Source organism: Pseudoliparis swirei, chromosome 22 (assembly GCF_029220125.1).
Source record: "Pseudoliparis swirei isolate HS2019 ecotype Mariana Trench chromosome 22, NWPU_hadal_v1, whole genome shotgun sequence".
NCBI lineage: Eukaryota > Metazoa > Chordata > Actinopteri > Perciformes > Liparidae > Pseudoliparis > Pseudoliparis swirei.
The window spans coordinates 23,047,323-23,073,981 of record NC_079409.1 but is presented as its reverse complement, the minus strand read 5'-3'; the positions used below and the strand labels follow the sequence as shown (position 1 = coordinate 23,073,981).

Below are 26,659 nucleotides of genomic sequence, written 5' to 3'. Positions count from 1 at the left end.
GAGGAGACGCATCGCTAGTGGAAACACTTTGGAGATGGGCCCTTTGCTGTTGTCTGTTCTGTCTCTCTGTTGTTGTTGTTTTGTGTCTCTTGTTGTTGTTTTGTGTCTCTTGTTGTTGTTCTGTGTCTCTCTGTTGTTCTGTGTCTCTGTTGTTGTTGTTCTGTGTCTCTGTTGTTGTTCTGTGTCTCTCTGTTGTTCTGTGTCTCTGTTGTTGTTCTGTGTCTCTTTGTTGTTGTTTTGTGTCTCTCTGTTGTTCTGTGTCTCTTGTTGTTGTTTTGTGTCTCTCTATTGTTGTGCTGTGTCTCTTGTTGTTGTTTTGTGTCTCTCTGTTGTTGTTCTGTGTCTCTTGTTGTTGTTTTGTGTCTCTTTGTTGTTGTTCTGTGTCTCTCTGTTGTTTTGTGTCTCTCTGTTGTTGTTCTGTGTCTCTTTGTTGTTGTTCTGTGTCTCTCTGTTGTTTTGTGTCTCTGTTTTTGTTTTGTGTCTTGTTGTTGTTTTGTGTCTCTGTTGTTGTTTTGTGTCTCTTGTTGTTGTTCCGTGTCTTTGTTGTTGTTTTGTGTCTCTTGTTGTTGTTTTGTATCTCTTGTTGTTGTTTTGTGTCTCTTGTTGTTGTTTTGTGTTTCTTGTTGTTGTTCTGTGTCTCTTTGTTGTTGTTGTTTTGTGTCTCTTTGTTGTTGTTGTGTCTCTCTGTTGTTGTTTCTCTGTTGTTGTTGTTTTTGTGTCTCTGTTGTTGTTTCTCTGTTGTTGTTGTTGTGTATCTTGTTGTTGTTTTGTGTCTCTTTGTTGTTTTGTATGTCTCTTTGTTGTTTTGTGTGTCTCTTTGTTTTGTGTCTCTGTTGTTGTTCTGTGTCTCTTTGTTGTTGTTGTGTCTCTGTTGTTGTTGTGTATCTTGTTGTTGTTGTGTCTCTCTGTTGTTGTTTCTCTGTTCTTGTTGTTGTGTGTCTTGTTGTTGTTGTGTCTCTGTTGTTGTTTTGTGTCTCTTGTTGTTGTTTTGTATCTCTTTGTTGTTGTTTTGTGTCTCTTGTTGTTGTTTTGTGTCTCTTGTTGTTGTTCTGTGTCTCTTTGTTGTTGTTGTTTTGTGTCTCTTTGTTGTTGTTGTGTCTCTGTTGTTGTTGTTGTTTTGTGTCTCTGTTGTTGTTTTGTCTCTGTTGTTGTTCTGTGTCTCTTTGTTGTTGTTTTGTGTCTCTTTGTTGTTGTTTTGTGTCTCTGTTGTTCTGTGTCTCTCTGTTGTTGTTTTGTGTCTCTCTGTTGTTGTTTTGTGTCTCTGTTGTTGTTGTTTTGTGTCTCTGTTGTTTTGTGTCTCTTTGTTGTTGTTTTGTGTCTCTCTGTTGTTGTTCTGTGTCTCTTTGTTGTTGTTTTGTGTCTCTTTGTTGTTGTTTTGTGTCTCTTTGTTGTTTTGTGTCTGTTGTTGTTTTGTGTCTCTGTTGTTTTGTGTCTCTTTGTTGTTGTTTTGCATAGTATTTGCATTACCCCATCACACCCCATCTCCAGCCAGCATCTCGATGAAGAGGAGCACAAAGGAGTCAAAGCAGGATGAAGCATTTGAACCTTTCCGTGTTCATTGACTCGTCTCTCCACCTCTTCTGCAGAGCGGCATGGCGCTGACGTGTGACCCCACCATGCCCAACGGGTAGGTGGAGGACACACACACACACACACACACACACACACACACACACACACACACACACACACACACACACACACACACACACACACACACACACACACACACACACACACACACACACACACACAGATGGGGGTATTTATTTGTCCACTCTGCATAGCGGCTGTCGGGCCTGTGGGTTGACGGCAGGCGGGTGAGTCGGGCGGCGTTGCCGTGGCGATGTAAGACTTTTGTCGGCCGAGGCGAGCTGCGCCGAGCCGCCTCCCCTCTCCGCCGGTGGAGAGGGGAGGCGGCTCGGCTCGGAGCGCTGCACCTCCTCTTCTCCTCCTCCTGCCCTCCACATTTCTCCTCCCTTCATCTCCTTCGCACGTCCTCTCAACCAATCGGCTGCCGCTCGCCGACCTCATCAACATGCATCTCGTTGTTGTTGTCAACTCTTCTCCCTTCGCCTTCGTTGTTTATGCGTGCACGTGAGCGTGCACGTGAGTGTCCGTGCGCTTGCAGTGCTTAAGCCCCCCTTGACCTCTCTTTCGAGGTCAGCGGAGCTCCTCCCGGCGAAGCGCAAAATGACTGAAATACAATTACAGCTTTCAGAGTCTTTCCAGCTCGAGGACGGTTTCTAGAGTCGGATGCCAATCTGACGTGAGAGGAAACATGTGAGGAGCAGAGTCCTCCATCAGGGGGACTCTCTCTGGCTCAGGGCCCCCCCCCCTCCATGAGGGGACTCTCTCTGGCTCAGGGCCCCCCCCCCTCCATCAGGGGGACTCTCTCCATCAGGGGGACTCTCTCCGGCCTCCCCCCTCCATCAGGGGACCTCTCGCCCCCTCCATCAGGGGCTCTCTGCCTAGAGCCAACAGGTCTGTAGACGACACAGTCAACATGGCCCTTCACTACATCCTCCAGCATCTGGACTCCCCAGGAACCTACGCCAGGATCCTGTTTGTGGACTTCAGCTCTGCTTTCAATACAATCATCCCGTCCCTGCTGCAGGACAAGCTCTCCCAGCTGCACGTGCCCGACTCCACCTGCAGGTGGATCACAGACTTCCTGACCGACAGGAAGCAGCACGTGAGGCTGGGAACACGTCTCAGGCTCCCGGACCACCAGCACAGGTTCCCCAAGGCTGTGTTCTTTCCCTCTGCTGTTCTCCCTGTACACCAACAGCTGCACCTCCAGTCACCAGTCCGTCAAGCTCCTAAAGTTCGGATGACACCACCCTCATTGGGCTCATCTCTGGTGGGACGAGACCGCCTACAGGTGGGAGACTGACCACCTGGTGACCTGGTGCAGCCAGAACAACCTGGAGCTCAACGCTCTAAAGACAGTGGAGCTGGTTGTGAATTCAGGAGGAATGCAGCCCACCGCCCCTCTCATCCTGTGTGACTCCCCCGTCGACGCTGTGGAGTCCTTCCGCTTCCTGGGCTCCATCATCACCCAGGACCTCAAGTGGGAGCTGAACATCGGCTCCATCACCAAGAAGGCCCAGCAGAGGATGTTCTTCCTGAGGCAGCTGAGGAAATTCAACCTGCCAGGGAGAATGATGGTACAATTCTACACGGCCATCGTTGAGTCCATCATCTGCTCCTCCATCACCGTCTGGCACCCTGCAGCCACAGCCAAAGACAAGTGCAGGCTGCAGAGCATCATCCGCCCGGCCGAGAGGGTTAACGGCTGCAATCTGCCTTAGCTCCAGTTCCTGTTCACTTCCAGGTCACTGAAGCGGGCCAGAAAGATTGTCGCTGACCGCTCCCACCCTAGTCACTCCCTGTTCGAGTCCCTCCCCTCGGGGAGGAGGCTGCGGTCCATCATGACAAAGACCACCCGCCACACCAAAAGTTTTTTCCCGTCAAGTTTCAAGTTTCAAGTTTTTATTGTCACATCCCCTTTTATACAAGTATAATCGGTTTGTGAAATTCTTATGTGCAAAACACCCGACAGCAGTAGCAGACTAAAAAAAGAATAAGAATGAGAATAAACTATACAATATCCACACAAAAAAGAAGAAAGTATTAACAATATATGTATATAAAACAATGTAATAGAATATACATCATGACAATATATATATATAAAACAATGTAATAAAATATACACTTTTTTGAGACAATATATATATATATATGTATATACATACAATATATATACAATATATATATAAAACAATGTAATAAAATATACACCATGGCCATAGATATTCACAGAATATGTTCTGGTGTATAGTGTTAATGAGGGTCTCAGTCCTTGTTCAGCAGCCTGATGGCCTGACTGAAGAAGCTGTCCCTCAGTCTGTTTCCAGCGGCACTTGATACTGCGGTATCGCCTGCCTGACGGTAGAAGGTGAACAGTTTGTGGCAGGTGGTTATTGTCTTTCATCATCCGTTTGGCCCTGGCCACGCACCGCTTTGTGTATATGTCCAGGATGGAGGGAAGCTCACCTCCAACGATGTACTGTGCCGACCGCACCACCCTCTGTAGTGCCCTCACGCCCAGGGCGGTGCAGTTCCCGTACCAGACGGTGATGCAACCTGTCAGAACACTCTCGATGGTACTGGTGTAGAATGTTCTGAGGATGCGGGGCCATGTTGAATTTCCTCAGTCGCCTAAGGAAATACAGGCGTTGTTGGGCCCTTTTCACCACGTGAGTGGTGTGCGTGGTCCATGTGAGGTCCTCGGAGATGTGCACGCGAGGAAGAGCTGCTGACCCTCTACTGCAACTCCGCTCATGGAGATGGGGTGTGCTCTCCTCTCCGCTTCCTGTAGTCCACGATCAGCTCCTTGGTCTTCTTGACGCTGAGGACGAGGCTGTTCTCCTGGCACCACTGTACCAGTGATCCAACCTCCTCCTGTAGGCTGTCTAAATGTCGTGGGTGATCAGCCCCAACACTGCTGTGTCGCCACCAAACTTCATGATCTCGCTTCAGCTGTGCATGGCCGTGCAGTCGTGGGTGTACAGGGAGTAGAGGAGAGGCTCAACACGCATCCCTGAGGGGCTCCCGTGTTGAGGGTCAGCGGCTCTGAGGTGGTACTGCCCATCCTCACCACCTGGCGGCCGACAGGAAGTCCAGTATCCAGCTGCACATGGTAGAGTGCAGGCCTAGACCTCTGAGCTTGGTGTCGAGCTTGGCGGGAACAATAGTGTTGAACACTGAGCTGTAGTCCACAACCAGCATTCGCACAACAGTTCCTCCCTCCAGGTGGGAAAGGCGGTGTGAAGTGCCATGGCAACGTGCGTCAGTTGGATCTGTTTTGACGATATGCAACGTGCCATGGGTCCAGCGTGGCAGGCAACATGGAACAAATGAAGTCCTTGACCAACCTCTCAAGCATTTACTGACAATCGAGGTGAGGGCTACGGGTCTCCAGTCATTCAGGCAGGTTACCTTGGGGTGTTTGGGACAGGCACAATGGTGGACATCTTGAAGCTCTCAGGAACAACAGCCTGGGACAGGAGAGGTTGAAGATGTCTGCGAAGACTCCTGCCAACTGGTCTGCACATGCTCTGAGGGCGCGCCCGGGATGTGAGTCGGACCTGCCGCCTGGATGTCCACCCGCTTGAAGGCTCTCGCACGCCAGCCTCTGAGATGATCAGCAGGCTGGTCTCTCGGCGGCGCTGCTCGGGCGGGCTGGCTCACGCCGAACCGAGCAAAGAATGTATTTACCTCGCCTGGGAGGGGGGCAGGGCAGTTCTCTTCACCGCGGGGTCTCCCTCTGACGTCCGTGATTGTCTGTAGCCTTCCACACCTCTCACGTCATGGCTCTTGAGCTTTCCTCCACCTTGTTCCTGAACTCCCGCTTGGCAGAGCCGATGGTCTTACTGGAGGTCGTGGCGGCTCTTTGTATTCCGCCATTGATCATGGTGTCTTGGACATGGCGCCATTTATCCAGGTCTGGTTATATGCGTTGGTACCATCTATCATTTCTTGATGAACCGGTGCGAGGGACCATGCGACATTACTGCACAACTTTTATTTTCCACAAATCACAGACCAGACCAGAACAGGACGACAAACACGCGGACCAAACAGTACGAAGCCACACTGGGAATGAGACGAACAGGGTTTACATACACAGGCAAGGTGGAGGTGATTGGACAACGGGGAACGAGACACAGGTGAACACAATGAGGGGGACCAGCAATCACACAGAAGGAAACAATCAGGACCAGGGCAGACAATCACAGGGAGACAGACGACACAAGGAATTCAAAACAAGACACAAAACTAAACACAAACTCCAGATCATGACAGTACCCCCCCCTCAAGGGACGAATTCCAGACGGCCAAGCGTTCCACAAGGGCGGGTGGAGGGGAGCCGGAGGAGGGTCCAAGGCTGCAGAAGCAGTCCGGGGGGCGGGCCGCAGGACGATAACCAGGCCAAGAGGTGCGCTCTGGAGGGCGGGCCGGAGGACAAGAGCGGGGAGCTAGGGGACCGGGCTCAGGAGAGGAAGTCCCAGGGGTACCGGGGTCTGGGGATGGGGTCCCTGTGGGACCAGGACCAGGCGACGAGACATGGGGAACCGGGATGGACGGTGCGGGTCCCGGGAACTGTGACTGACCGACGGAGGCGGGCTGGGGAGAACCGGGACCGGGCGGAACGGAGGCGGAATACCGGGTACTGGAACCAAAACATCGGGGCCTGGAGGCGGCGACGGAACACCGGGGACTGGAACTGGAACATCGGGGACTGGAATATCGGGGACTGGAACCGGAACATGCGACGGCGGAACACCGACGGAGCCGTGACGGAACACCGGGACTGGAACCAGAACATCTGGACTGGAACCGTGATGGAACACCGACTGGAACATCGGGGCTGGAGCCGAACACCGTGGACTGGAACCGAACACCGGGACTGGAACCAGAACTCGTGGACTGGAACCGTGATGGAACTCCGGGACTGGAACATTGGACGGACGGTGACGAACACCGGGACTGGAACCGAACATCGTGGACTGGAACCGTGACGGAACACCGGGACTGGAACCGAACATCCTGGACTGGGAAAGTGATGGAACTCCGGGGGTGGAACATTGGGACTGGAGCCGTGACGGAACACGGGACTGAACTGCGAACACCGGGACTGGAACCGAACATCCTGGACTGGAACCGTGATGGAACGAGGAACGCCAACACTGACTGCATTGCCGAGGTCATCCTCAAGCAAAACATGAGCGTTAGCTGGCCAGGCAGGAACTGCAGCGGAAACTGAAGGCTGGGCCATTATTGGTGGCTCTTTTGTCAAAGGGGAGTCCGGTTGTCGGCAGAGAGGGCCCAAATGCCGACATTACTGCACAACTATATTTATTTTCCACAAATCACAGACCAGACCAGACCAGAACAGGACGACAAACACGCGGACCAAACATACAAGCCCCAATGGGAATGGACAACGGGAAACATAACACAATGGGGCGTCGGGAAGGGAACCGGGTTCAAAAAGGAAAAACCCAAATGTCGACTTACTGGGACTTTTTTTAAAATTTTTCCAAAATTAGAAACAGGCCGGCGGCGACAAACCCCAGCGGGCCCGGGGCGGGCGGGGCCCAAAAGGGAAAGGGGCCGCCTGGGGGAAATCCGGAAGGTTGGGGAGGGCCGGGCCCAACCAGGGCAAAGGGCGGGAAGGGAAAATACGGGGAAAAAATCAAACCAGGGGGGGAAACCGGGGGCCCAGGGACACGGGGAATTTCCAAGGAACCCCAAACTGCCCCCGGGTCCAACACCTGGCCCCCCCCTTTGGGCCCTTTTTCTCCCTTTTTCCCCCTGGGCTTTTCTCCCTTCCGGGCGCCAACATCTTTTTGGACTTTCGGAAACAGGGCCTGGAAACCCCGCCCTCCTTTTGGTTTCCCGTTGGAACTTTCCTGGAAACTTTTTAAACCCAAACAGGGGTTTTGGAAAACCGCCAGGGGCAAGGCTCTTGGAAGGGCCCGGGGGTTTAATGGGGGGGGCCGGGAACAGTCGGCCGGGGCCCCCTTGGGAAAACCAGGGGGGACAGGTTCCGGGCCCCTGGTTTGGTCCATGGGCTTGGTTCAGGGCCTTGGGTCATGGGGGACCCAGGGCGCTTGGAAATTTTTTTTCCCATGGCCGGACAGGGCGGACCACGCGGACCACGCGGACATGGGTTTGGACCAGGGTTTATCAGGGCAATGGGGTTTGGACCGGGGGCGGTACCATGGCGCGGATCAGGGCTTGGCCAGGGCTTGGACAGGCGCCTTGGTACCGTGGCAGCCTTGGTACTATGGTGTCTTGGTCCCATGGCGCCTGGTACGTGGGCGCTCAGCCTCGCGGGCGCTCTGGTACTGTGCTGCCTTTGGTACCGCATGCCTTGGTACCATGGCTGCCTTGGCACCATATGCCTTGGTGTACTGTACGCTTTGGTACCAGCGCGCCTTGATAGCATGGCATCTGATACCATGGCGCCTGGTCTCATGGCGCCTTTGCATTGCGAAGGCCTGGTACCAGCATGCCTTGCAGTACCATGGCGCTTCTTGCACGCGGCGCCTTGGTACATGCCTGGTACCATGGCTGCCTTGGTACTTGGTACCATGGCGTCTTGGTACCGTGGCGTATTGGTACCATGGCGTCTTGGTACCATGGCGTCTTGGTACCATGGCGTCTTGGTATCATGGTGTCTTGGTACCATGGCGTCTTGGTATCATGGCGTCTTGGTACCGTGGCGTCTTGGTCCCGTGGTGTCTTGGTCCCATGGTGTCTTGGTACCGTGGCGTCTTGGTATCATGGCATCTTGGTACCATGGCGTCTTGGTCCCATGGCGTCTTGGTATCATGGTGTCTTGGTACCATGGCGTCTTGGTATCATGGTGTCTTGGTACCATGGCGTCTTGGTGTCTTGGTACCATGGCGTCTTGGTACCATGGCGTCTTGGTATCATGGTGTCTTGGTACCATGGCGTCTTGGTACCATGGCGTCTTGGTATCATGGTGTCTTGGTACCATGGCGTCTTGGTATCATGGCGTCTTGGTACCGTGGCGTCTTGGTCCCATGGCGTCTTGGTACCATGGTGTCTTGGTCCCATGGCGTCTTGGTATCATGGCGTCTTGGTACCATGGTGTCTTGGTCCCATGGTGTCTTGGTACCGTGGCGTCTTGGTATCATGGCGTCTTGGTACCATGGCGTCTTGGTCCCATGGTGTCTTGGTACCGTGGCGTCTTGGTATCATGGCGTCTTGGTATGTATTTTAACTCTAAATCTGTCCATCTGTACACATTACATCTATTGCATCTGTCCATCCTGGAGAGGGATCCTCCTCTGTTCTCTCCTGCAGGTTTCTTCCCTTTTTTTCCCCCTGAAGGGTTATTTGGGAGTTTTTCCTGGTCCGATGTGAGGTTTTGGGGCAGGGATGTCTATGTGTACAGATTGTAAAGCACTCCGAGACAAATTTGTAATTTGTGAAATTGGGCTATACAAATAAACTGAATTGAATTGAATTGAATTGGTACCATGGCGTCTTGGTACCGTGGCATCTTGGTACCGTGGCATCTTGGTACCATGGCGTCTTGGTATCATGGCGTCTTGGTATCATGGTGTCTTGGTACCATGGCGTCTTGGTATCATGGTGTCTTGGTACCATGGCGTCTTGGTACCATGGCGTCTTGGTCCCATGGCGTCTTGGTATCATGGTGTCTTGGTACCATGGTGTCTTGGTACCATGGCGTCTTGGTACCATGGCGTCTTGGTATCGTGGCGTCTTGGTATCGTGGCGTCTTGGTACCGTGGCATCTTGGTCCCGTGGCGTCTTGGTCCCATGGTGTCTTGGTACCGTGGCGTCTTGGTATCATGGCGTCTTGGTACCATGGCGTCTTGGTCCCATGGCGTCTTGGTACCGTGGCGTCTTGGTACCGTGGCGTCTTGGTACCGTGGCGTCTTGGTACCGTGGCGTCTTGGTATCGTGGCGTCTTGGTACCGTGGCGTCTTGGTATCATGGTGTCTTGGTATCATGGCGTCTTGGTATCATGGTGTCTTGGTATCATGGTGTCTTGGTATCATGGTGTCTTGGTATCATGGCGTCTTGGTATCATGGCGTCTTGGTATCATGGCGTCTTGGTACCATGGCGTCTTGGTATCATGGCGTCTTGGTACCATGGCGTCTTGGTATCATGGCGTCTTGGTACCATGGCGTCTTGGTATCATGGTGTCTTGGTACCATGGCGTCTTGGTATCATGGTGTCTTGGTACCATGGCGTCTTGGTACCATGGCGTCTTGGTACCATGGCGTCTTGGTATCATGGTGTCTTGGTACCATGGCGTCTTGGTATCATGGTGTCTTGGTACCATGGCGTCTTGGTACCATGGCGTCTTGGTACCATGGCGTCTTGGTATCATGGTGTCTTGGTACCATGGCGTCTTGGTATCATGGCGTCTTGGTACCATGGCGTCTTGGTATCATGGCGTCTTGGTACCATGGCGTCTTGGTACCATGGCGTCTTGGTCCCATGGCGTCTTGGTATCATGGCGTCTTGGTACCATGGCGTCTTGGTATCATGGCGTCTTGGTACCATGGCGTCTTGGTAGCATGACGTCTTGGTCCCATGGCGTCTTGGTATCATGGCGTCTTGGTACCATGGCGTCTTGGTCCGGGGAGCGTCGGGTCTCCTTCGAGGACGTCACTGACTGTGTGAAGGTGCATGTGTTGTTCCCCTGACAGCCTCCATGATCTCTGATCCTTTGGCCGGCTCATTCCCACCTTTGCATGTGGCTGACGATGAGCTGCGTGTGCAGACGCCTCTCGATGGACACCAGACTGTCTCGTCGTGCTCTGGGTTCAGCCGTTCCTGGTAGATGTCTGGCAGTCACAACGTGTAACACTTTCTGCTTTGCTTCGTAGGTTTTACTCGTCGCCGTACAGCATCTCCAATCGGATGATCACACAGACGTCCATCACTCCCTTCATCGCGGCTTTCCCCGTCTCGACATACCAGGTGCGTGGACCTCTCTGGTGTGTCTAAGGATCCTATAAGGGCTCCAGATGAACACCATAGGGACACCTTGAAGTCGTGTGTTCAGGTTATTCAGTCTTGAGCTTAAAGGATGATTCCATTACGTTGCTCTCTTTCTGGACTCAAGGTGCCTTTTCCGAGTCCAGGCTGCAGGCTTCAGGCTTCAGGCTGCAGGCTTCAGGCTTCAGGCTCCAGGCTGCAGGCTTCAGGCTTTAGGCTTCAGGCTGCATGTTGCAGGCTGCAGGCTTCAGGCTGCAGGCTGCAGGCTTCAGGCTTCAGGCTTCAGGCTTCAGGCTTTAGGCTTCAGGCTTCAGGCTTTAGGCTGCAGGCTTCAGGCTTCAGGCTTTAGGCTGCAGGCTTCAGGCTGCAGGCTTCAGGCTTCAGGCTGCAGGCTTCAGGCTTCAGGCTTTAGGCTGCAGGCTTCAGGCTGCAGGCTTCAGGCTTCAGGCTTCAGGCTTTAGGCTGCAGGCTTCAGGCTGCAGGCTTCAGGCTGCAGGCTTCAGGCTTTAGGCTGCAGGCTGCAGGCTGCAGGCTTCAGGCTTCAGGCTTCAGGCTTTAGGCTGCAGGCTTCAGGCTGCAAGCTTCAGGCTGCAGGCCGACGTCTTGACGCTGTAGATGGCAGCCAATGTGGAGAGTCAGGCGCAGTACAACAGTGTGGCCCCCCATGCAGCTGATAGGAGTCGCCTGCAGCTCTGTGGAGATTCATGGGAGCAGCTGGAGTGGCTGTGTGTTCACTGGCACATCCAACCAGCTGAAATAGCCCCCAGCTAACGTTCTTCTGGTTAAGTGATTGTAGCGTCCAGCTATTTTAGAAAACGCCTTTTTAGAAAACGTATCCATCAGTGAGCGTAGAGATGTGTTGTTGTGGCCCTGTGTGGAGCTCCTCTTGTGGCCCTGTGTGGAGCTCCTCTTGTGGCCCTGTGTGGAGCTCCTTTTGAGGCCCTGTGTGGAGCTGGTCTTGAGGCCCTGTGTGGAGCTCCTCTTGAGGCCCAGTGTGGAGCTGGTCTTGTGGCCCTGTGTGGAGCTGGTCTTGAGGCCCTGTGTGGAGCTCCTCTTGAGGCCCTGTGTGGAGCTGGTCTTGTGGCCCTGTGTGGAGCTGGTCTTGAGGCCCTGTGTGGAGCTCCTCTTGAGGCCCTGTGTGGAGCTGGTCTTGTGGCCCTGTGTGGAGCTGGTCTTGTGGCCCTGTGTGGAGCTCCTCTTGAGGCCCTGTGTGGAGCTCCTCTTGTGGCCCTGTGTGGAGCTGGTCTTGTGGCCCTGTGTGGAGCTCCTCTTGTGGCCCTGTGTGGAGCTCCTCTTGTGGCCCTGTGTGGAGCTCGTCTTGAGGCCCTGTGTGGAGCTCGTCTTGAGGCCCTGTGTGGAGCTCCTCTTGAGGCCCTGTGTGGAGCTCCTCTTGTGGCCCTGTGTGGAGCTGGTCTTGAGGCCCTGTGTGGAGCTCCTCTTGTGGCCCTGTGTGGAGCTCCTCTTGTGGCCCTGTGTGGAGCTCCTCTTGTGGCCCTGTGTGGAGCTCCTCTTGAGGCCCTGTGTGGAGCTCGTCTTGTGGCCCTGTGTGGAGCTGGTCTTGAGGCCCTGTGTGGAGCTCCTCTTGTGGCCCTGTGTGGAGCTGGTCTTGAGGCCCTGTGTGGAGCTCCTCTTGTGGCCCTGTGTGGAGCTGGTCTTGAGGCCCTGTGTGGAGCTCCTCTTGTGGCCCTGTGTGGAGCTGGTCTTGAGGCCCTGTGTGGAGCTGGTCTTGTGGCCCTGTGTGGAGCTCCTCTTGTGGCCCTGTGTGGAGCTCCTCTTGAGGCCCTGTGTGGAGCTGGTCTTGTGGCCCTGTGTGGAGCTCCTCTTGTGGCCCTGTGTGGAGCTCCTCTTGTGGCCCTGTGTGGAGCTGGTCTTGAGGCCCTGTGTGGAGCTGGTCTTGTGGCCCTGTGTGGAGCTCCTCTTGAGGCCCTGTGTGGAGCTCCTCTTGTTGCCCTGTGTGGAGCTCCTCTTGTGGCCCTGTGTGGAGCTCCTCTTGAGGCCCTGTGTGGAGCTGTCTTGAGGCCCTGTGTGAGCTGGTCTTGAGGCCCTGTGGAGCTGGTCTTGAGGCCCTGTGTGGAGCTCCTCTTGTGGCCCTGTGTGGAGCTCCTCTTGTGGCCCTGTGTGGAGCTCCTCTTGAGGCCCTGTGTGGAGCTCCTCTTGTGGCTCTGTGTGGAGCTGGTCTTGAGGCCCTGTGTGGAGCTCCTCTTGTGGCCCTGTGTGGAGCTCCTCTTGAGGCCCTGTGTGGAGCTCCTCTTGTGGCCCTGTGTGGAGCTCCTCTTGTGGCCCTGTGTGGAGCTCCTCTTGAGGCCCTGTGTGGAGCTCCTCTTGTGGCCCTGTGTGGAGCTCCTCTTGTGGCCCTGTGTGGAGCTCCTCTTGAGGCCCTGTGTGGAGCTGGTCTTGTGGCCCTGTGTGGAGCTGGTCTTGTGGCCCTGTGTGGAGCTGGTCTTGTGGCCCTGTATGGAGCTCATCTTGAGGCCCTGTGTGGAGCTCCTCTTGTGGCCCTGTGTGGAGCTCCTCTTGTGGCCCTGTGTGGAGCTCCTCTTGTGGCCCTGTGTGGAGCTCGTCTTGAGGCCCTGTGTGGAGCTCCTCTTGTGGCCCTGTGTGGAGCTCCTCTTGTGGCCCTGTGTGGAGCTCCTCTTGTGGCCCTGTGTGGAGCTGGTCTTGAGGCCCTGTGTGGAGCTCCTCTTGTGGCCCTGTGTGGAGCTCCTCTTGTGGCCCTGTGTGGAGCTCCTCTTGTGGCCCTGTGTGGAGCTCGTCTTGAGGCCCTGTGTGGAGCTCCTCTTGTGGCCCTGTGTGGAGCTGGTCTTGAGGCCCTGTGTGGAGCTGGTCTTGTGGCCCTGTGTGGAGCAGGTCTTGTGGCCCTGTGTGGAGCTCCTCTTGTGGCCCTGTGTGGAGCTGGTCTTGTGGCCCTGTGTGGAGCTGGTCTTGTGGCCCTGTGTGGAGCTCCTCTTGTGGCCCTGTGTGGAGCTCCTCTTGTGGCCCTGTGTGGAGCTGGTCTTGTGGCCCTGTGTGGAGCTCGTCTTGAGGCCCTGTGTGGAGCTCCTCTTGTGGCCCTGTGTGGAGCTCCTCTTGTGGCCCTGTGTGGAGCTCCTCTTGTGGCCCTGTGGAGCTCTCTTGTGGCCCTGTGTGGAGCTCCTCTTGTGGCCCTGTGTGGAGCTCCTCTTGTGGCCCTGTGTGGAGCTCCTTGTGGCCCTGTGGAGCTGGTCTTGTGGCCTGTGTGGAGCTCTCTTGTGGCCCTGTGTGGAGCTCCTCTTGTGACCCTGTGTGGAGCTCCTCTTGTGGCCCTGTGTGGAGCTCCTCTTGTGGCCCTGTGTGGAGCTCCTCTTGTGGCCCTGTGTGGAGCTCCTCTTGTGGCCCTGTGTGGAGCTCCTCTTGAGGCCCTGTGTGGAGCTCCTCTTGTGGCCCTGTGTGGAGCTCCTCTTGTGGCCCTGTGTGGAGCTCCTCTTGAGGCCCTGTGGAGCTCCTCTTGTGGCCCTGTGTGGAGCTCCTCTTGTGGCCCTGTGTGGAGCTCCTCTTGAGGCCCTGTGTGGAGCTCCTCTTGTCTCCTCCTCCGTCTCTGTTTCTGAAGCTCTCATCCTTCTCCTCTCCGTGTTCCCGTGTGCGTCGCGTCTCACACAAACCCTTCCCCTTCAAGTCGACGCCGGATGCCGATGCAGCCGCACTTCTTCGAGAGATTGACTCGCTACTTGATCCTCGGTTTGTCAAACACATATCGACTCTAAATCAAACTCACAGACTTTCTGTAGCAGGAAACGAGGAAGAGGAAAGCAGAGACAGAGACATCACATTCTGCTTTCTGAGTAACGCCCAGAGGATTCCTCTCCCTCCCCCAGACAGACACCTGCCCTCATGCCATCACTGTCCTGTCTGCATGTGGTGTTGTTCATGGACAGAGGGGCTGGGGGGGTTTGATAGCAGGAGATGAACGTGGAGATGAAACCTCGGCTGTGTTTCAAGTTTCAAGTTTCAAGTTTTTATTGTCACATCCCCTTTTATACAAGTATAATCGGTTCGTGAAATTCTTATGTGCAAAACACCCGACAGCAGTAGCAGACTAAAAAAAGAATAAGAATGAGAATAAACTATACAATATCCACACAAAAAAAAGAAGAAAGTATTAACAATATATATATAAAACAATGTAATAGAATATACATCATGGCAATATATATATATAAAACAATGTAATAAAATATACACTTTTTTGAGACTATATATATATATATATGTATATACATACAATATATATATACAATATATATATATAAACAATGTAATAAAATATACACCATGGCCATAGATATTCACAGAATATGTTCTGGTGTGTAGTGTTAATGAGGGTCTCAGTCCTTGTTCAGCAGCCTGATGGCCTGACTGAAGAAGCTGTCCCTCAGTCTGTTTGTGCGGCACTTGATACTGCGGTATCGCCTGCCTGACGGTAGAAGGGTGAACAGTTTGTGGCCGGGGTGGTTATTGTCTTTCATCATCCGTTTGGCCCTGGCCACGCACCGCTTGGTGTATATGTCCAGGATGGAGGAAGCTCACCTCCAACGATGTACTGTGCCGACCGCACCACCCTCTGTAGTGCCCTACGCTCCAGGGCGGTGCAGTTCCCGTACCAGACGGTGATGCAACCTGTCAGAACACTCTCGATGGTACTGGTGTAGAATGTTCTGAGGATGCGGGGCCATGTTGAATTTCCTCAGTCGCCTAAGGAAATACAGGCGTTGTTGGGCCCTTTTCACCACGTGAGTGGTGTGCGTGGTCCATGTGAGGTCCTCGGAGATGTGCACGCCGAGGAACTTGAAGCTGCTGACCCTCTACTGCACCTGCGTCTATGGAGATGGGGTGTGCTCTCCTCTCCGCTTCCTGTAGTCCACGATCAGCTCCTTGGTCTTCTTGACGTTGAGGACGAGGCTGTTCTCCTGGCACCACTGTACCAGTGATCCAACCTCCTCCTAGTAGGCTGTCTCGTCGTCGGGTGATCAGCCCCAACACTGTTGTGTCGTCAGCAAACTTGATGATGACGTTGGAGCTGTGCATGGCCGTGCAGTCGTGGGTGTACAGGGAGTAGAGGAGAGGGCTCAACACGCATCCCTGAGGGGCTCCCGTGTTGAGGGTCAGCGGCTCTGAGGTAGTACCGCCCATCCTCACCACCTGGCGGCGGCCCGACAGGAAGTCCAGTATCCAGCTGCACATGGTAGAGTGCAGGCCTAGACCTCTGAGCTTGGTGTCGAGCTTGGCGGGAACAATAGTGTTGAACGCTGAGCTGTAGTCCACAACCAGCATTGCACACAACAGTTCCTCCTCCAGGTGGGAAGAGGCGGTGTGAAGTGCCATGGCAATTGCGTCGTCGGTGGATCTGTTTTGACGATATGCAAATTGCCATGGGTCCAGCGTGGCAGGCAACATGGAACAAATGAAGTCCTTGACCAACCTCTCGAAGCATTTACTGACAATCGAGGTGAGGGCTACGGGTCTCCAGTCATTCAGGCAGGTTACCTTGGGGTGTTTGGGGACAGGCACAATGGTGGACATCTTGAAGCTCTCAGGAACAACAGCCTGGGACAGGGAGAGGTTGAAGATGTCTGCGAAGACTCCTGCCAACTGGTCTGCACATGCTCTGGTGGCGGGATGTGGTCGGGACCTGCCCCCTTCCGGATGTCCACCCGCTTGAAGGCTCTGCGCACGCCAGCCTCTGAGATGATCAGCAGGCTGGTCTCCTCGGCGGCGCTGCCTTGGCGGGCTGCCGTTCACGCCGAACCGAGCAAAGAATGTATTTAGCTCGCCTGGGAGGGAGGTAGAGGAGTTCTCTTCACCGCTGGTTTTCCCTCTGAAGTCCGTGATTGTCTGTAGCCCTTCCACACACCTCTCACGTCATGGCTCTTGAGCTTTTCCTCCACCTTGTTCCTGAACTCCCGCTTGGCAGAGCCGATGGTCTTACGGAGGTCGTAGCGGGCTCTTTTGTATTCCGCCATATTCGAGTCAAAGGCGGTGTTACGCGTCGGAGTGCAGCGCGAACATCGCCATTTATCCACGGTTTCTGGTTGGGATAAATCGAACCGACTTGGTAGGAACAACGTCATCTATGCATTTCTTGATGAACCCGGTGACTGAGGACGCGTACTCACTGACGTTGTTGTCCGACGCGACCCTGAACACATCCCAGTCAGCACGTTCAAAACAGTCCTGTAGCATAGACTCCGATTGGTCCGACCAGCGTTGCACTTCCTTCACAGCGATTGGTTGCTGCTTAAGCCTCTGCCTGTAGGCGGGGAGTAGTTGGATGGAGCGGTGGTCCGATTTGCCGAACGGTGGGCGGAGGAGGGCTTTGTATCCATCCCGGAAGGGAGTGTAGCAGTGGTCGAGAATCCGCTCCCCCCGCGTGTTGCTTTCTATGTGTTGGTAGAACTACGGGAGAGCTATCTTCAGGTTCGCTTTGTTGAAGTCTGCCGACACAATGAAAGCAGCGTCGGAGTGTCCCGACTCCTGCTGGGTGATCGCCCAGAGTTCCTTCAGCGCTATGTCCGTGTTAGCTTGAGGCGGAATGTACACAGCAGTTACGGTGACTGCTGTAAACTCCGGTAGCCAGAATGGTCGACACATGAGCTGTAGGTACTCCAGGTCCGGGAACAGAACGACTTGAGAGTATGTACATGACTTTGGTTGCACCAAGATCTGTTTATCATGAGACATACCCCTCCACGATCTTTACCAGAGAGAGTCTTTGTTCTGTCCGCGGTGGACGGAAAATCCTGCCGGCTCGATGGCTGAGTCGGTAACCTCCTCCGACATCCATGTCTCCGTAAGGCAGATGATGCAGTTGTCCTTAGTTTCCCGGTGGAATTGAATACGAGCCTGGAGCTCGCTTAGCTTATTGTCCAAAGACTGTACATTTGCCAGTAAAATGGTGGGTAGTGGGGGTCGATTGGCTCGACGTCTCAGCCTAACCAGCACGCCAGCTCGCTTCCCCCTCCGTCGGCGACGTTTGCGTGAGATCGCGCCTAAAATGGACGGAGATAGTTCCGCTACTGTTCCTGGCGGGACGTCCGAGTAAGAGTTGAAAAACTCTGGTAGGCGGCGAGCAACTGCCGATCCAATCTCCAGAAGTGTGCATCTGTCGTACGTTAACTGGCTGCTAACGTTTTGTGCAAAAATAGTCGCAATAAGAAGAATAAATAACAAAAAACTACTACAAAATCCGGGAGCTCGCAACACAGCCGCCATCACGTACGGCGCCATATATCATATCATGTGAAGCAGTCATCATGATTTGCTCTCTGTGGTCTTCATATCCTCGTATCATTACATCATGACTGGACAGTGGAGGACACATGGCGGGAGGCTCGGAAAGAGCTACAGATTCATTTTATCTCTTCTCTTGTTTCTTCTTCCTGTCAATCTGTCCTCATATTGTCCTTCTTTGTGTCTCTTTTTCAACTCATTCACCACTTCTAACAATCTGTTTTGATGTTCCCCTTCCTCTCGTCTCTCGCTGACCTCCCCTCTGCATCCTCCTCCTCCCTCCCTTCTTTACTTTATTCTCCTCTCTTTCCTTTCCTCTCCACAGGTCCAGAGTACATCCTGGATGCCACATCAACAGTATGTTATGCAACCTCCAGTAAGTGGAGCTCTCAGGAACCGAAGGTCTCGGTGTGATGCTCGGATCATTTCTCTGTCACGTATTTAACATCGCGGATTTTGTTCTTTTTCATTTGATCTCATATTTCAATGCAAATGATGCAGCTGACTTCTATTCCAATAAGCCGAAGCAGCGTGTGAGAGCCAAAGACCTGAAGAAGCTCCTCACAGACCCGAGCTCAGCGGCTCACATCCGTAACAGAAGGCTGCCCCCTGCTGGTTCAACATGAGACTGCAGACACAATGAGTGTAGAGGAAAAGATTCTCCTGATGTTAACATTCACGGATTAACACGATGGTCACATTTCACACACACGTCTCGGTGTGAGTCCACCCTCACCTGCAGATTCTCTTCTTCTTCTCTCTTCCTGACCTTCCTTCAGCCTCCCACTGTGTGCGGGGGTCCTACCTGTGACGCCGCCTCAGGCTCCAGGTGAAGCTGGCGCTCGGGGACACGAGTCCTCCACGCACCCTGAGCCTCCATGCAGGACGAGGCCCGGCGTGGCCTCGTCTGATTGGTTGTTGCTCAGAGCGGCAGGTTTAAGGAATGAGGACGCGATGGATTCCTATAGGGAACACACAATAAGCCTGAAGTGCTTCAGATGAGCAGTAAACATGAATCACCTCTTAAACGTTTATCCTCGCCGTGCCCAGCTCCCCTGGCGCCGCTCGTCTTCACATCGGGGATTTATCTTCTTTAACTCGCCTGTAAAACATGCACGGCATTTTTACACATCTCTCCTGAAAAGGACTTTACAATAGTTTAATATAATATACTACAATAATATCCGGTAATAGACAGGAGTCTAAATGCATGCCTGTCCCTGTGAGGTAGTGAACATTGATGTCATTAAGAAGGGAGGGAGTCCGTTATGAGGCCAGTCCAAAGGGGGTTTCAGCGTTAACGGCCGTCACGACTGGCAACCCAGACTCTTGTACACGGCGAGGCCTTGACCGCCATGACGCCGTGTCGCGGTGTCCTTCCCACTCGACGTGGAAGAGAAAGCTGGCTGCTCTTCTTTAAAGAAGTTGATCTTACAGGTTTGAGTTAAGTTGATCTCTAGGAAACGTCTGGTGGCTATTTTATACCTGCTAATAAAGTTATGCTCCTTGGAATTGTCATCTGTGGCGGCTGGAGGAGAGAGAGATACCTTTAAATCACACACACATCACACACACATGTTCTACACACATAATCACACACACATAATCACACTCTCTACACACATAATCACACACACATAATCACACTCTCTACACACATAATCACACACACATAATCACACTCTCTACACACACATCACACACACCAACACCAACTGCTGCCTGGCGTGAGCGGTCACACACACGCAGAGGTCGCCGGTTTAACAGCCGGTGAGTCATCGTGGGTTTCCCTTATGTCATCACTGAGAGAGAGAGAGAGAGAGAGAGGATCTGTGTGTGTGTGTGTGGGTAGATCTGTGTGTATATGTGTGTGTGATTTAAAGGAATCGTTCTCCAAACACACACATTGTGTTGTCACAGTTCACGTTGCCTCTGGTCCTGAACGTCTATAAGACCGTCCCCCGCCGTGTCCTCCCGCCGCAGGGCGCCGCCGTGGAGCCCGGCCTGTCCCTCCACCCCTCCGGCCTGATGGCTCCTCTCAGCCAGTCTCTGGGCGCCACCGGCAGCGTGAGCCGGGAGCTCTACCTCCACGTGTGTGTGTGTGTGTGTGTCCAATAGAGAGAGATGTACATGCCAACCTGTAGCGATGAGTGAATGATCTCACATTCTGTGTTTCCCCAAATGAGCTGCGAGCCAAGCGATTGCGTAACGTGTTGCGTAATGAAGCAGCGTCTCCCTGGGCCCTCTGTAGTTCCCCTCCGAGCCTCTAGAGGGCGTATGCATGACCGTCTGTGCCCTCCTCCTCTCTGCAGTACATGCCGGCTGCAGCTGCTATGCAAGGACCCTACATCCCCCAGTACACTGCAGTGCCGGCCATCACACTGGAGGTAAGGGCAGGCGGCGGCGGGCCGTATGATTCAGGATGCTCGCGAGGCCTCGGCGGGTCACTCGTCGCCACGTAGGGAACTCGCTTCCAAATGAGGGCGGGGCTTTGTGTAATTCGGGGGGTACATTTTACATTTGTAAAAGTCAGAGGAGCTGTTATCTGATTCTTGAAAAGAGGATCATAAAATGTAATTCGGTCATCTGGAGGAAGTCGATCCCTCCCCGTCCAATCAGGGCGGAGTGGATCTGTGACCCCTGACCTGTCTGCATGTTCCCTCTGAGCAACGAGACGCCGCCAGGTGGATTCTCACCGACTTGTTTGTGGTGTCAGGGCGTGGTGACGGACCCGTCCTCACAGGCCGCCGCCCCCCCGCCGCAGGACGCCGGCGGGCAGCAGCCGTTACCCGTGGAGAACACCGGAGATCCTTCCACAGCCTACTGCTACCGGCAGTCTAAGTGAGTGTGTGTGTGTGTGTGGGGGGGGGGGGGGGGAGGAGCCTGTGTCTCCAGCAGAAAGGGCAAAAGGGGAGGAGCTTGAGCACCAGTAGGGGCTACCTGGTGCCTGTTGAATAGTGTGTGTATATGCAAAGGTGAAGATGACTACAGTGTTGCACAGACAAGTGAAGCCAATTGTTGTTGTTGTTGTTGTTGTTGCTGCGTGTGAACCACATGTTGACCTTCTTCCTGGTGTTTATTCTTTTGGTTCCTCTGCCTCCTCGGTAACCTGCCGCCGGTGTCTTTACCTCCGGAGTGTCTCTACTTTCTTTCCTCCTCCAGATAAGCAGACGGTCCGCCGCCGACCAAGAGAGACGCAACGGGGACAGAAGAGTGGGCGACATGAGGGGAGGAGGCTTCCACCAATTAAAAGACTGAATGAAACAGATCATCCATTATATTTCTCACCTGGTTGAACCAAGGAAAAGAAAAAAGAAAGGAAACAAAGAAACGACGATTGGCCGAACCGGAGCACGATGAAGTCCATCGCCGTCTGCATCTCCGGGTCGTTTCCGCTGTGAGGCTGGACTTTGCCTCTGGGGAGAAAGAGAAGAAGACGGACTGAAAGCTGAACTCCACCCACACGATGTGCAGAAGGAAAGAACATCTGCAGGTAGATCTTCAGACTTTTTTTATCCAGAAAGAAAAGAAGCAAAGTCTAGAAAACAAAACCCAGCTCGTCTTCCTTTGATATTCAGCTCCATTGTTTTCTTTCATTTTATTATTTGAGTAGTTTTCTAGAATATCAATTTTTTCGTAAATCTTTATTGCCTTAATTTTCTCAAACTTTGGGGAAAAAACTTTTCCATAGTGTTGAATGATTTGAGAAGTTCTTAAAGAGTTCTCGAAGCTATTTGTACAGGATTTTTTAAAAAGGTAGTAATGTATGAAGATGATTTTATGTGGTGGTTAAAAAAGAAACTTCTTAAATGCAGCTTGTGGGAAGGGTCCCTTCTCTTCCTCCTGGGACACGTTAACATGGGACAACACTCGGTCTCCTCCTCACGTTTGTATTATGTTGGTTTTGTCCTTTAACCTTCAGAAGGTTTTGCTTCTCTCTGCAAGAAGAAAAGTAAAAAGAAAAGTTTCTGACACTCACAGAATGCAGAAATAAATGCTGTAGGACTTTAAATGTGCAAAAAGCAATAGTTTCAGTCAGACTGTTGACAGTTTCTTGAGTCTTTCTTAACCGTTGAACACAAGCAGCCGTCAGGTGGCACCTTTTATACCAAAGATGAAGAAACGAGAGTGAAGCTCCTTAAGTTGCTGTTTCTTTATTCGCTCACCTCTGGACCTGGGACTCGTAGTGATGGTTGGCATGAGAGACGATCAAGGTGTGAGCGGCCGCTTCGTTCGGCTCGTGAACATCCTGACGGGTCGAGGAGCAACGCCGGGTTTTCCGTTTTTGGGTCGCCTCCTTTGTTGTCGTGTTGTTGTCTTTCTGGAGAGCTGATGATGACGCGTGAGCTGCTGAATGCTTTTCACTCATAAGGCTCGAGGCTCGTGTTGGGTGGCAGAGGAAGAGGTGCCGCTCCAGAAGGACATCTGAAGCCAGGATACTGTGGAGGAAGGGAAGTCGTATCCTCGATATCGATACTTAAGAAGCATCCTGCAAGTCGTGGCGACAGAGGAGACGAGTTTCTGGTTGAAATCCTCGAGAGAAATCTGAGAAGAAGACTTTCTTTTTTGGTCAGATGTGGTAATAACAATCTGCACTATGTCCTGAGTAACGGAACAAGAACTCCCCTTTAACGTCACTGGCTGAGCTCTGAGGTCACACCCTTGAAGCCCCGCCTACCTGACACTGCCAACGAAAAGAAGCTAACGATACTAGCAACAGACGGACGCAGTGCGGTTCTACCAAAATCAAGCAGATACAAAAACCTCTAAGGGAACATACATTATTGAGAGAAGAGAGAAAGTAGAGAACAAAAGTACTATTTATGAGATCTTTTCTGTACAGGTGTGTAAAAGAAGATGCAACAGAAATAACTTGTTGCTATTTTTTTATTTTCTTGGTCACATGCCTCCCATGTGTTTCAACGTGTGGTCCTGAGAGTGTCTGTAGAACCAGTGGATGTTGCTGTAATTTCAAATGTCTCTTTTCTTTTTCGACAAGTCTTTCAAAAATAAAATGTTTTAAACAGTCAATACGTGTCTCTTTTTTATTCTGTAGCTACAACGCATCACCACTAGAGGGCGCTGTGGGGCACAGTATGAAACGAGGTGACTGGAAGAAGAGCAGCAGGAGAGCTTCCTGTGTGTGTTTGTGGTTTTACAGATGCTCAGTGGACACAGACACAAGCGAGGCGTTTAGATTCAAACAGGCACATCTGATACACGTCCTCAAATCATCTTTAAAGAAATAAAAACCAGGGTTTAGTCTTCAATGTATCACCATGTTGAGCTCAGGTAATCAGAAAGCTAACGATGCAACAGGGAAACTATATCATACAACGGAAACCAAAGGTTCCGTGAGTAGATACGTTTATTACACAATGGAGAGAAGTATTATCACAACAGGACTAAGACAGTCAGTGTGAAGGAGGCCGGGCCAAGGAGGCAGGAGGCATTGGGGAGGAGGCAGGAGGTATTGGGGAGGAGACAGTGGGGAGGAGGCAGGAGGCATTGGGGAGGAGGCAGTGGGGAGGAGGCAGGAGGCATTGGGGAGGAGGCAGGAGGCATTGGGGAGGAGGCAGGAGGCATTGGGGAGGAGACAGTGGGGAGGAGGCAGGAGGCATTGGGGAGGAGGCAGTGGGGAGGAGGCAGGAGGCATTGGGGAGGAGGCAGGGGAGGAGGCAGGAGGCAGTGGGGAGGAGACAGGAGGCATTGGGGAGGAGGCAGGAGGCAGGAGGCATTGGGGAGGAGACAGGAGGCATTGGGGAGGAGGCAGGAGGCATTGGGGAGGAGACAGGAGGCATTGGGGAGGAGACAGTGGGGAGGAGGCAGGAGGCATTGGGGAGGAGTCAGGAGGCATTGGGGAGGAGACAGTGGGGAGGAGGCAGGAGGCATTGGGGAGGAGGCAGGAGGCAGTGGGGAGGAGGCAGGAGGCATTGGGGAGGAGGCAGGAGGCATTGGGGAGGAGACAGGAGGCTGGGGAGGAGACAGTGGGAGGAGGCAGGAGGCATTGGGGAGGAGACAGTGGGGAGGAGGCAGGAGGCATTGGGGAGGAGACAGTGGGGAGGAGGCAGGAGGCATTGGGGAGGAGACAGTGGGGAGGAGGCAGGAGGCATTGGGGAGGAGGCAGTGGGGAGGAGGCAGGAGGCATTGGGGAGGAGGCAGGAGGCATTGGGGAGGAGGCAGGAGGCATTGGGGAGGAGACAGGAGGCATTGGGGAGGAGGCAGGAGGCATTGGGGAGGAGACAGGAGGCATTGGGGAGGAGACAGGAGGCATTGGGGAGGAGGCAGGAGGCATTCGGGAGGAGGCAGGAGGCATTCGGGAGGAGACAGGAGGCATTGGGGAGGAGGCAGGAGGCATTCGGGAGGAGGCATTGGGGAGGAGACAGGAGGCATTGGGGAGGAGGCAGGAGGCATTGGGGAGGAGACAGGAGGCATTGGGGAGGAGACAGGAGGCATTGGGGAGGAGGCAGGAGGCATTGGGGAGGAGGCAGGAGGCATTGGGGAGGAGACAGGAGGCATTATAATCAGTGTGTCAACATTAAGGTTACTATTGTTGTATCTTTGCTCCTTGGGTTTCGCCGGCGCCGTTTGAATGAGGACTTGTTTGGAAAAGAAGTTTCGAGAAGACCCAGCACTCAAAGAACACGAAGTTTATTCTTTCAAAGTACAAAGTAAAACAGACGCTTCGTTCGAACGGCTGGGAATCCACGGGTCGTGTATCAGGAATTCAACGGAGATATGTGTGTTTACAGTTTATATAGACAAGAGACAGAGGGGAGGTCTCATGTTCGATTCTATAGGCTCCCCAAAGAATCCCCATAGCCCCCCTTCCTCTCCGGCACGTTGGCCACCAAATATGGATCTATGGCGCCGTTCCCTGCTGTGAACTGTCGCGCCAGCTTGATGACAAAAGAGCTTTTCCCTCCAAATATGCTTGAGGCCTTGTAGGCCTCAGATCTATAAACTAGCTGTATCTTTTAAGAGTAATATGAAAATACACGACATATTCCCCCCTCGAGAGTTGATAGACTCTCGCCAATAAACAAACAATCAATGCAAACATACAGGTGTATTATCATGACAAAAATACCACCCCGTCCTTCAGTAAAGTTCCAACATTACTGTGACTGTATGAAGTGTAAAAGTGGTGTAAAATGAAGTATTACATGTGAAATTGAAAAACCTGTCAGGCAGTTATCTTTTCTTAAAATATCATTTAGCAATTTAGACAGGAAAATTATTTCACGGTCCCTCTGCCTAGGCGACCCTAAATTAAACTCCATACCACTGAAATCAGAAAGGTTTTAGCAAATTGTGTAGGGAAATGGTTTTTTAGCAAATACATCAGGAATTCCTCAGTAAATAATAACAAAATAATGATGTCCAGGGGTCCGGCTGGTCATCCCATTGGACCTTTCCCCCAGACCTCCTCCTGCCTGTTCCCCTGCTGTCCCTAAATGTCACGCCGAATAAACACTTGAGATTCCATTATATTTACCAAAGAACAGAAAATATCGTTTCCCCCACAATTAACACCTAAACAAGAAAATACATTCGTAATTTTGATAATGACAAATCTACAAGAATACACAAGAGTATGTAACACTTTAGCTCTTCAGCAGCTGGACTCGGTTCTTGAGGACGTCTTGACTCTGGTGGTTGTTCCACCAGTCCTTGTCCAGAGTCTTGTAGGCCACTGGTATTGTTCATGTTTGATATAATCGACTCCATTCCACCCAGGGAGTCCTTCAGCACTCCATCCTCCCCTGTTGTCTCCCCCGTTGTTCTAGAATGACAGAAGAGACGACCAGTATCCTTGCATACACAACAGACACAAATCAGACATCAACACAGATTAACACTTTTATGAGTAAATGTAAAATTATAAAACATCCCTGGTAGTTAGGTGTGATGCATTTATGGCTTTCAGTGTTGACAGGATGGACTTTTCTTCTATTTTTACAGCTTTTGTCTGGGGGATTGATGTATTCCCCCCTAGTATCACTAGTGATACTATGTGAACTCTAAGTCCTAAACCGGGCCGCTCACTCCCAACGGGTGAGTCGTAAAAAGAACACTTGTAATCTCCCTGATCTTCCGGTTGAGGTTGTCGTATATACAGACTGCAATCTCTCTTAATCTCCAGTCTCCTTCTGTCAGTGAGTAATGTAAACTTCCCTGCTGGTAGTTTCCCTTCTAGGTCTATAACCCTGCCACGGCTATCTTCCCACTCAACTCTACGTTTCCCGTTTCTTCTGTCTACTCCGGGGCACTTGCACGGAAGCTGAACTGACTTTCCCAAGGTCACTTCAACCCTGGTCCTTGTAACGGTTTGGTTTAAGCCTTTTCCTAACGGGTCTCGGGCTCCTCTGTCCCCCCACCTCTCTGAGTTGTCCTGTCGTGGGCTCACTCCTCTGTGAGACCCCAGGAACATCACAGCCAACCGAGCTAGGTCTTGCTGTATCTGGGACATGTTGGATGACAATATCGCGATACCCATTTCCCTGCCCATCTCCTGTGCAAACGTCTCCGGCATCATCAGAAGTGTGTAGAGGAACATCAACATTATCTTCTTCCTGGACGGCCTCTCCTTCTGAATTCTGACTCTGTGGATTTTCATGCATCCTCCTGTCTGGCGCATGTTCTCCCGCATCGTTGTCAGGCTCTCTCGAGCCTTCCACCTCTTGAATCTGTGACTGTGTCGCCTCCTCTCCAGGTGCTTTGACACAATGTGATAAGTGGTACCACGTTGGTGACCCCTTGACCTGGACCGCGGTTCCCGTACTGCGAATCACCTCGAATGGTCCTTCACGACGTTCAGTATACCACTTCCTTCTG

The 26,659-nt window shown here is 52.6% G+C and overlaps 1 protein-coding gene across 4 annotated transcripts in view; it reads left to right on the top strand.

Moving 5' to 3' along the window:
- LOC130212870 (RNA-binding motif, single-stranded-interacting protein 3-like) overlaps positions 1-22,852 on the top strand; it is a 97,170-nt gene extending 74,318 nt beyond the window's left edge. For 3 of the 4 annotated variants that reach the window (XM_056444135.1, XM_056444132.1, XM_056444134.1), the window contains exons 8-13: positions 1,587-1,627; positions 10,468-10,561; positions 18,147-18,197; positions 20,134-20,208; positions 20,538-20,662; positions 20,984-22,852. In XM_056444135.1, the coding sequence (XP_056300110.1) occupies positions 1,587-1,627; positions 10,468-10,561; positions 18,147-18,197; positions 20,134-20,208; positions 20,538-20,662; positions 20,984-20,987 (390 nt within the window). In that variant the 3' untranslated portion in view covers positions 20,988-22,852. The remainder of the gene's footprint in view (positions 1-1,586; positions 1,628-10,467; positions 10,562-18,146; positions 18,198-20,133; positions 20,209-20,537; positions 20,663-20,983) is intronic. The other variant, XM_056444136.1, reaches the window with a different exon arrangement.
- Positions 22,853-26,659: the final 3,807 nt, after the last annotated feature.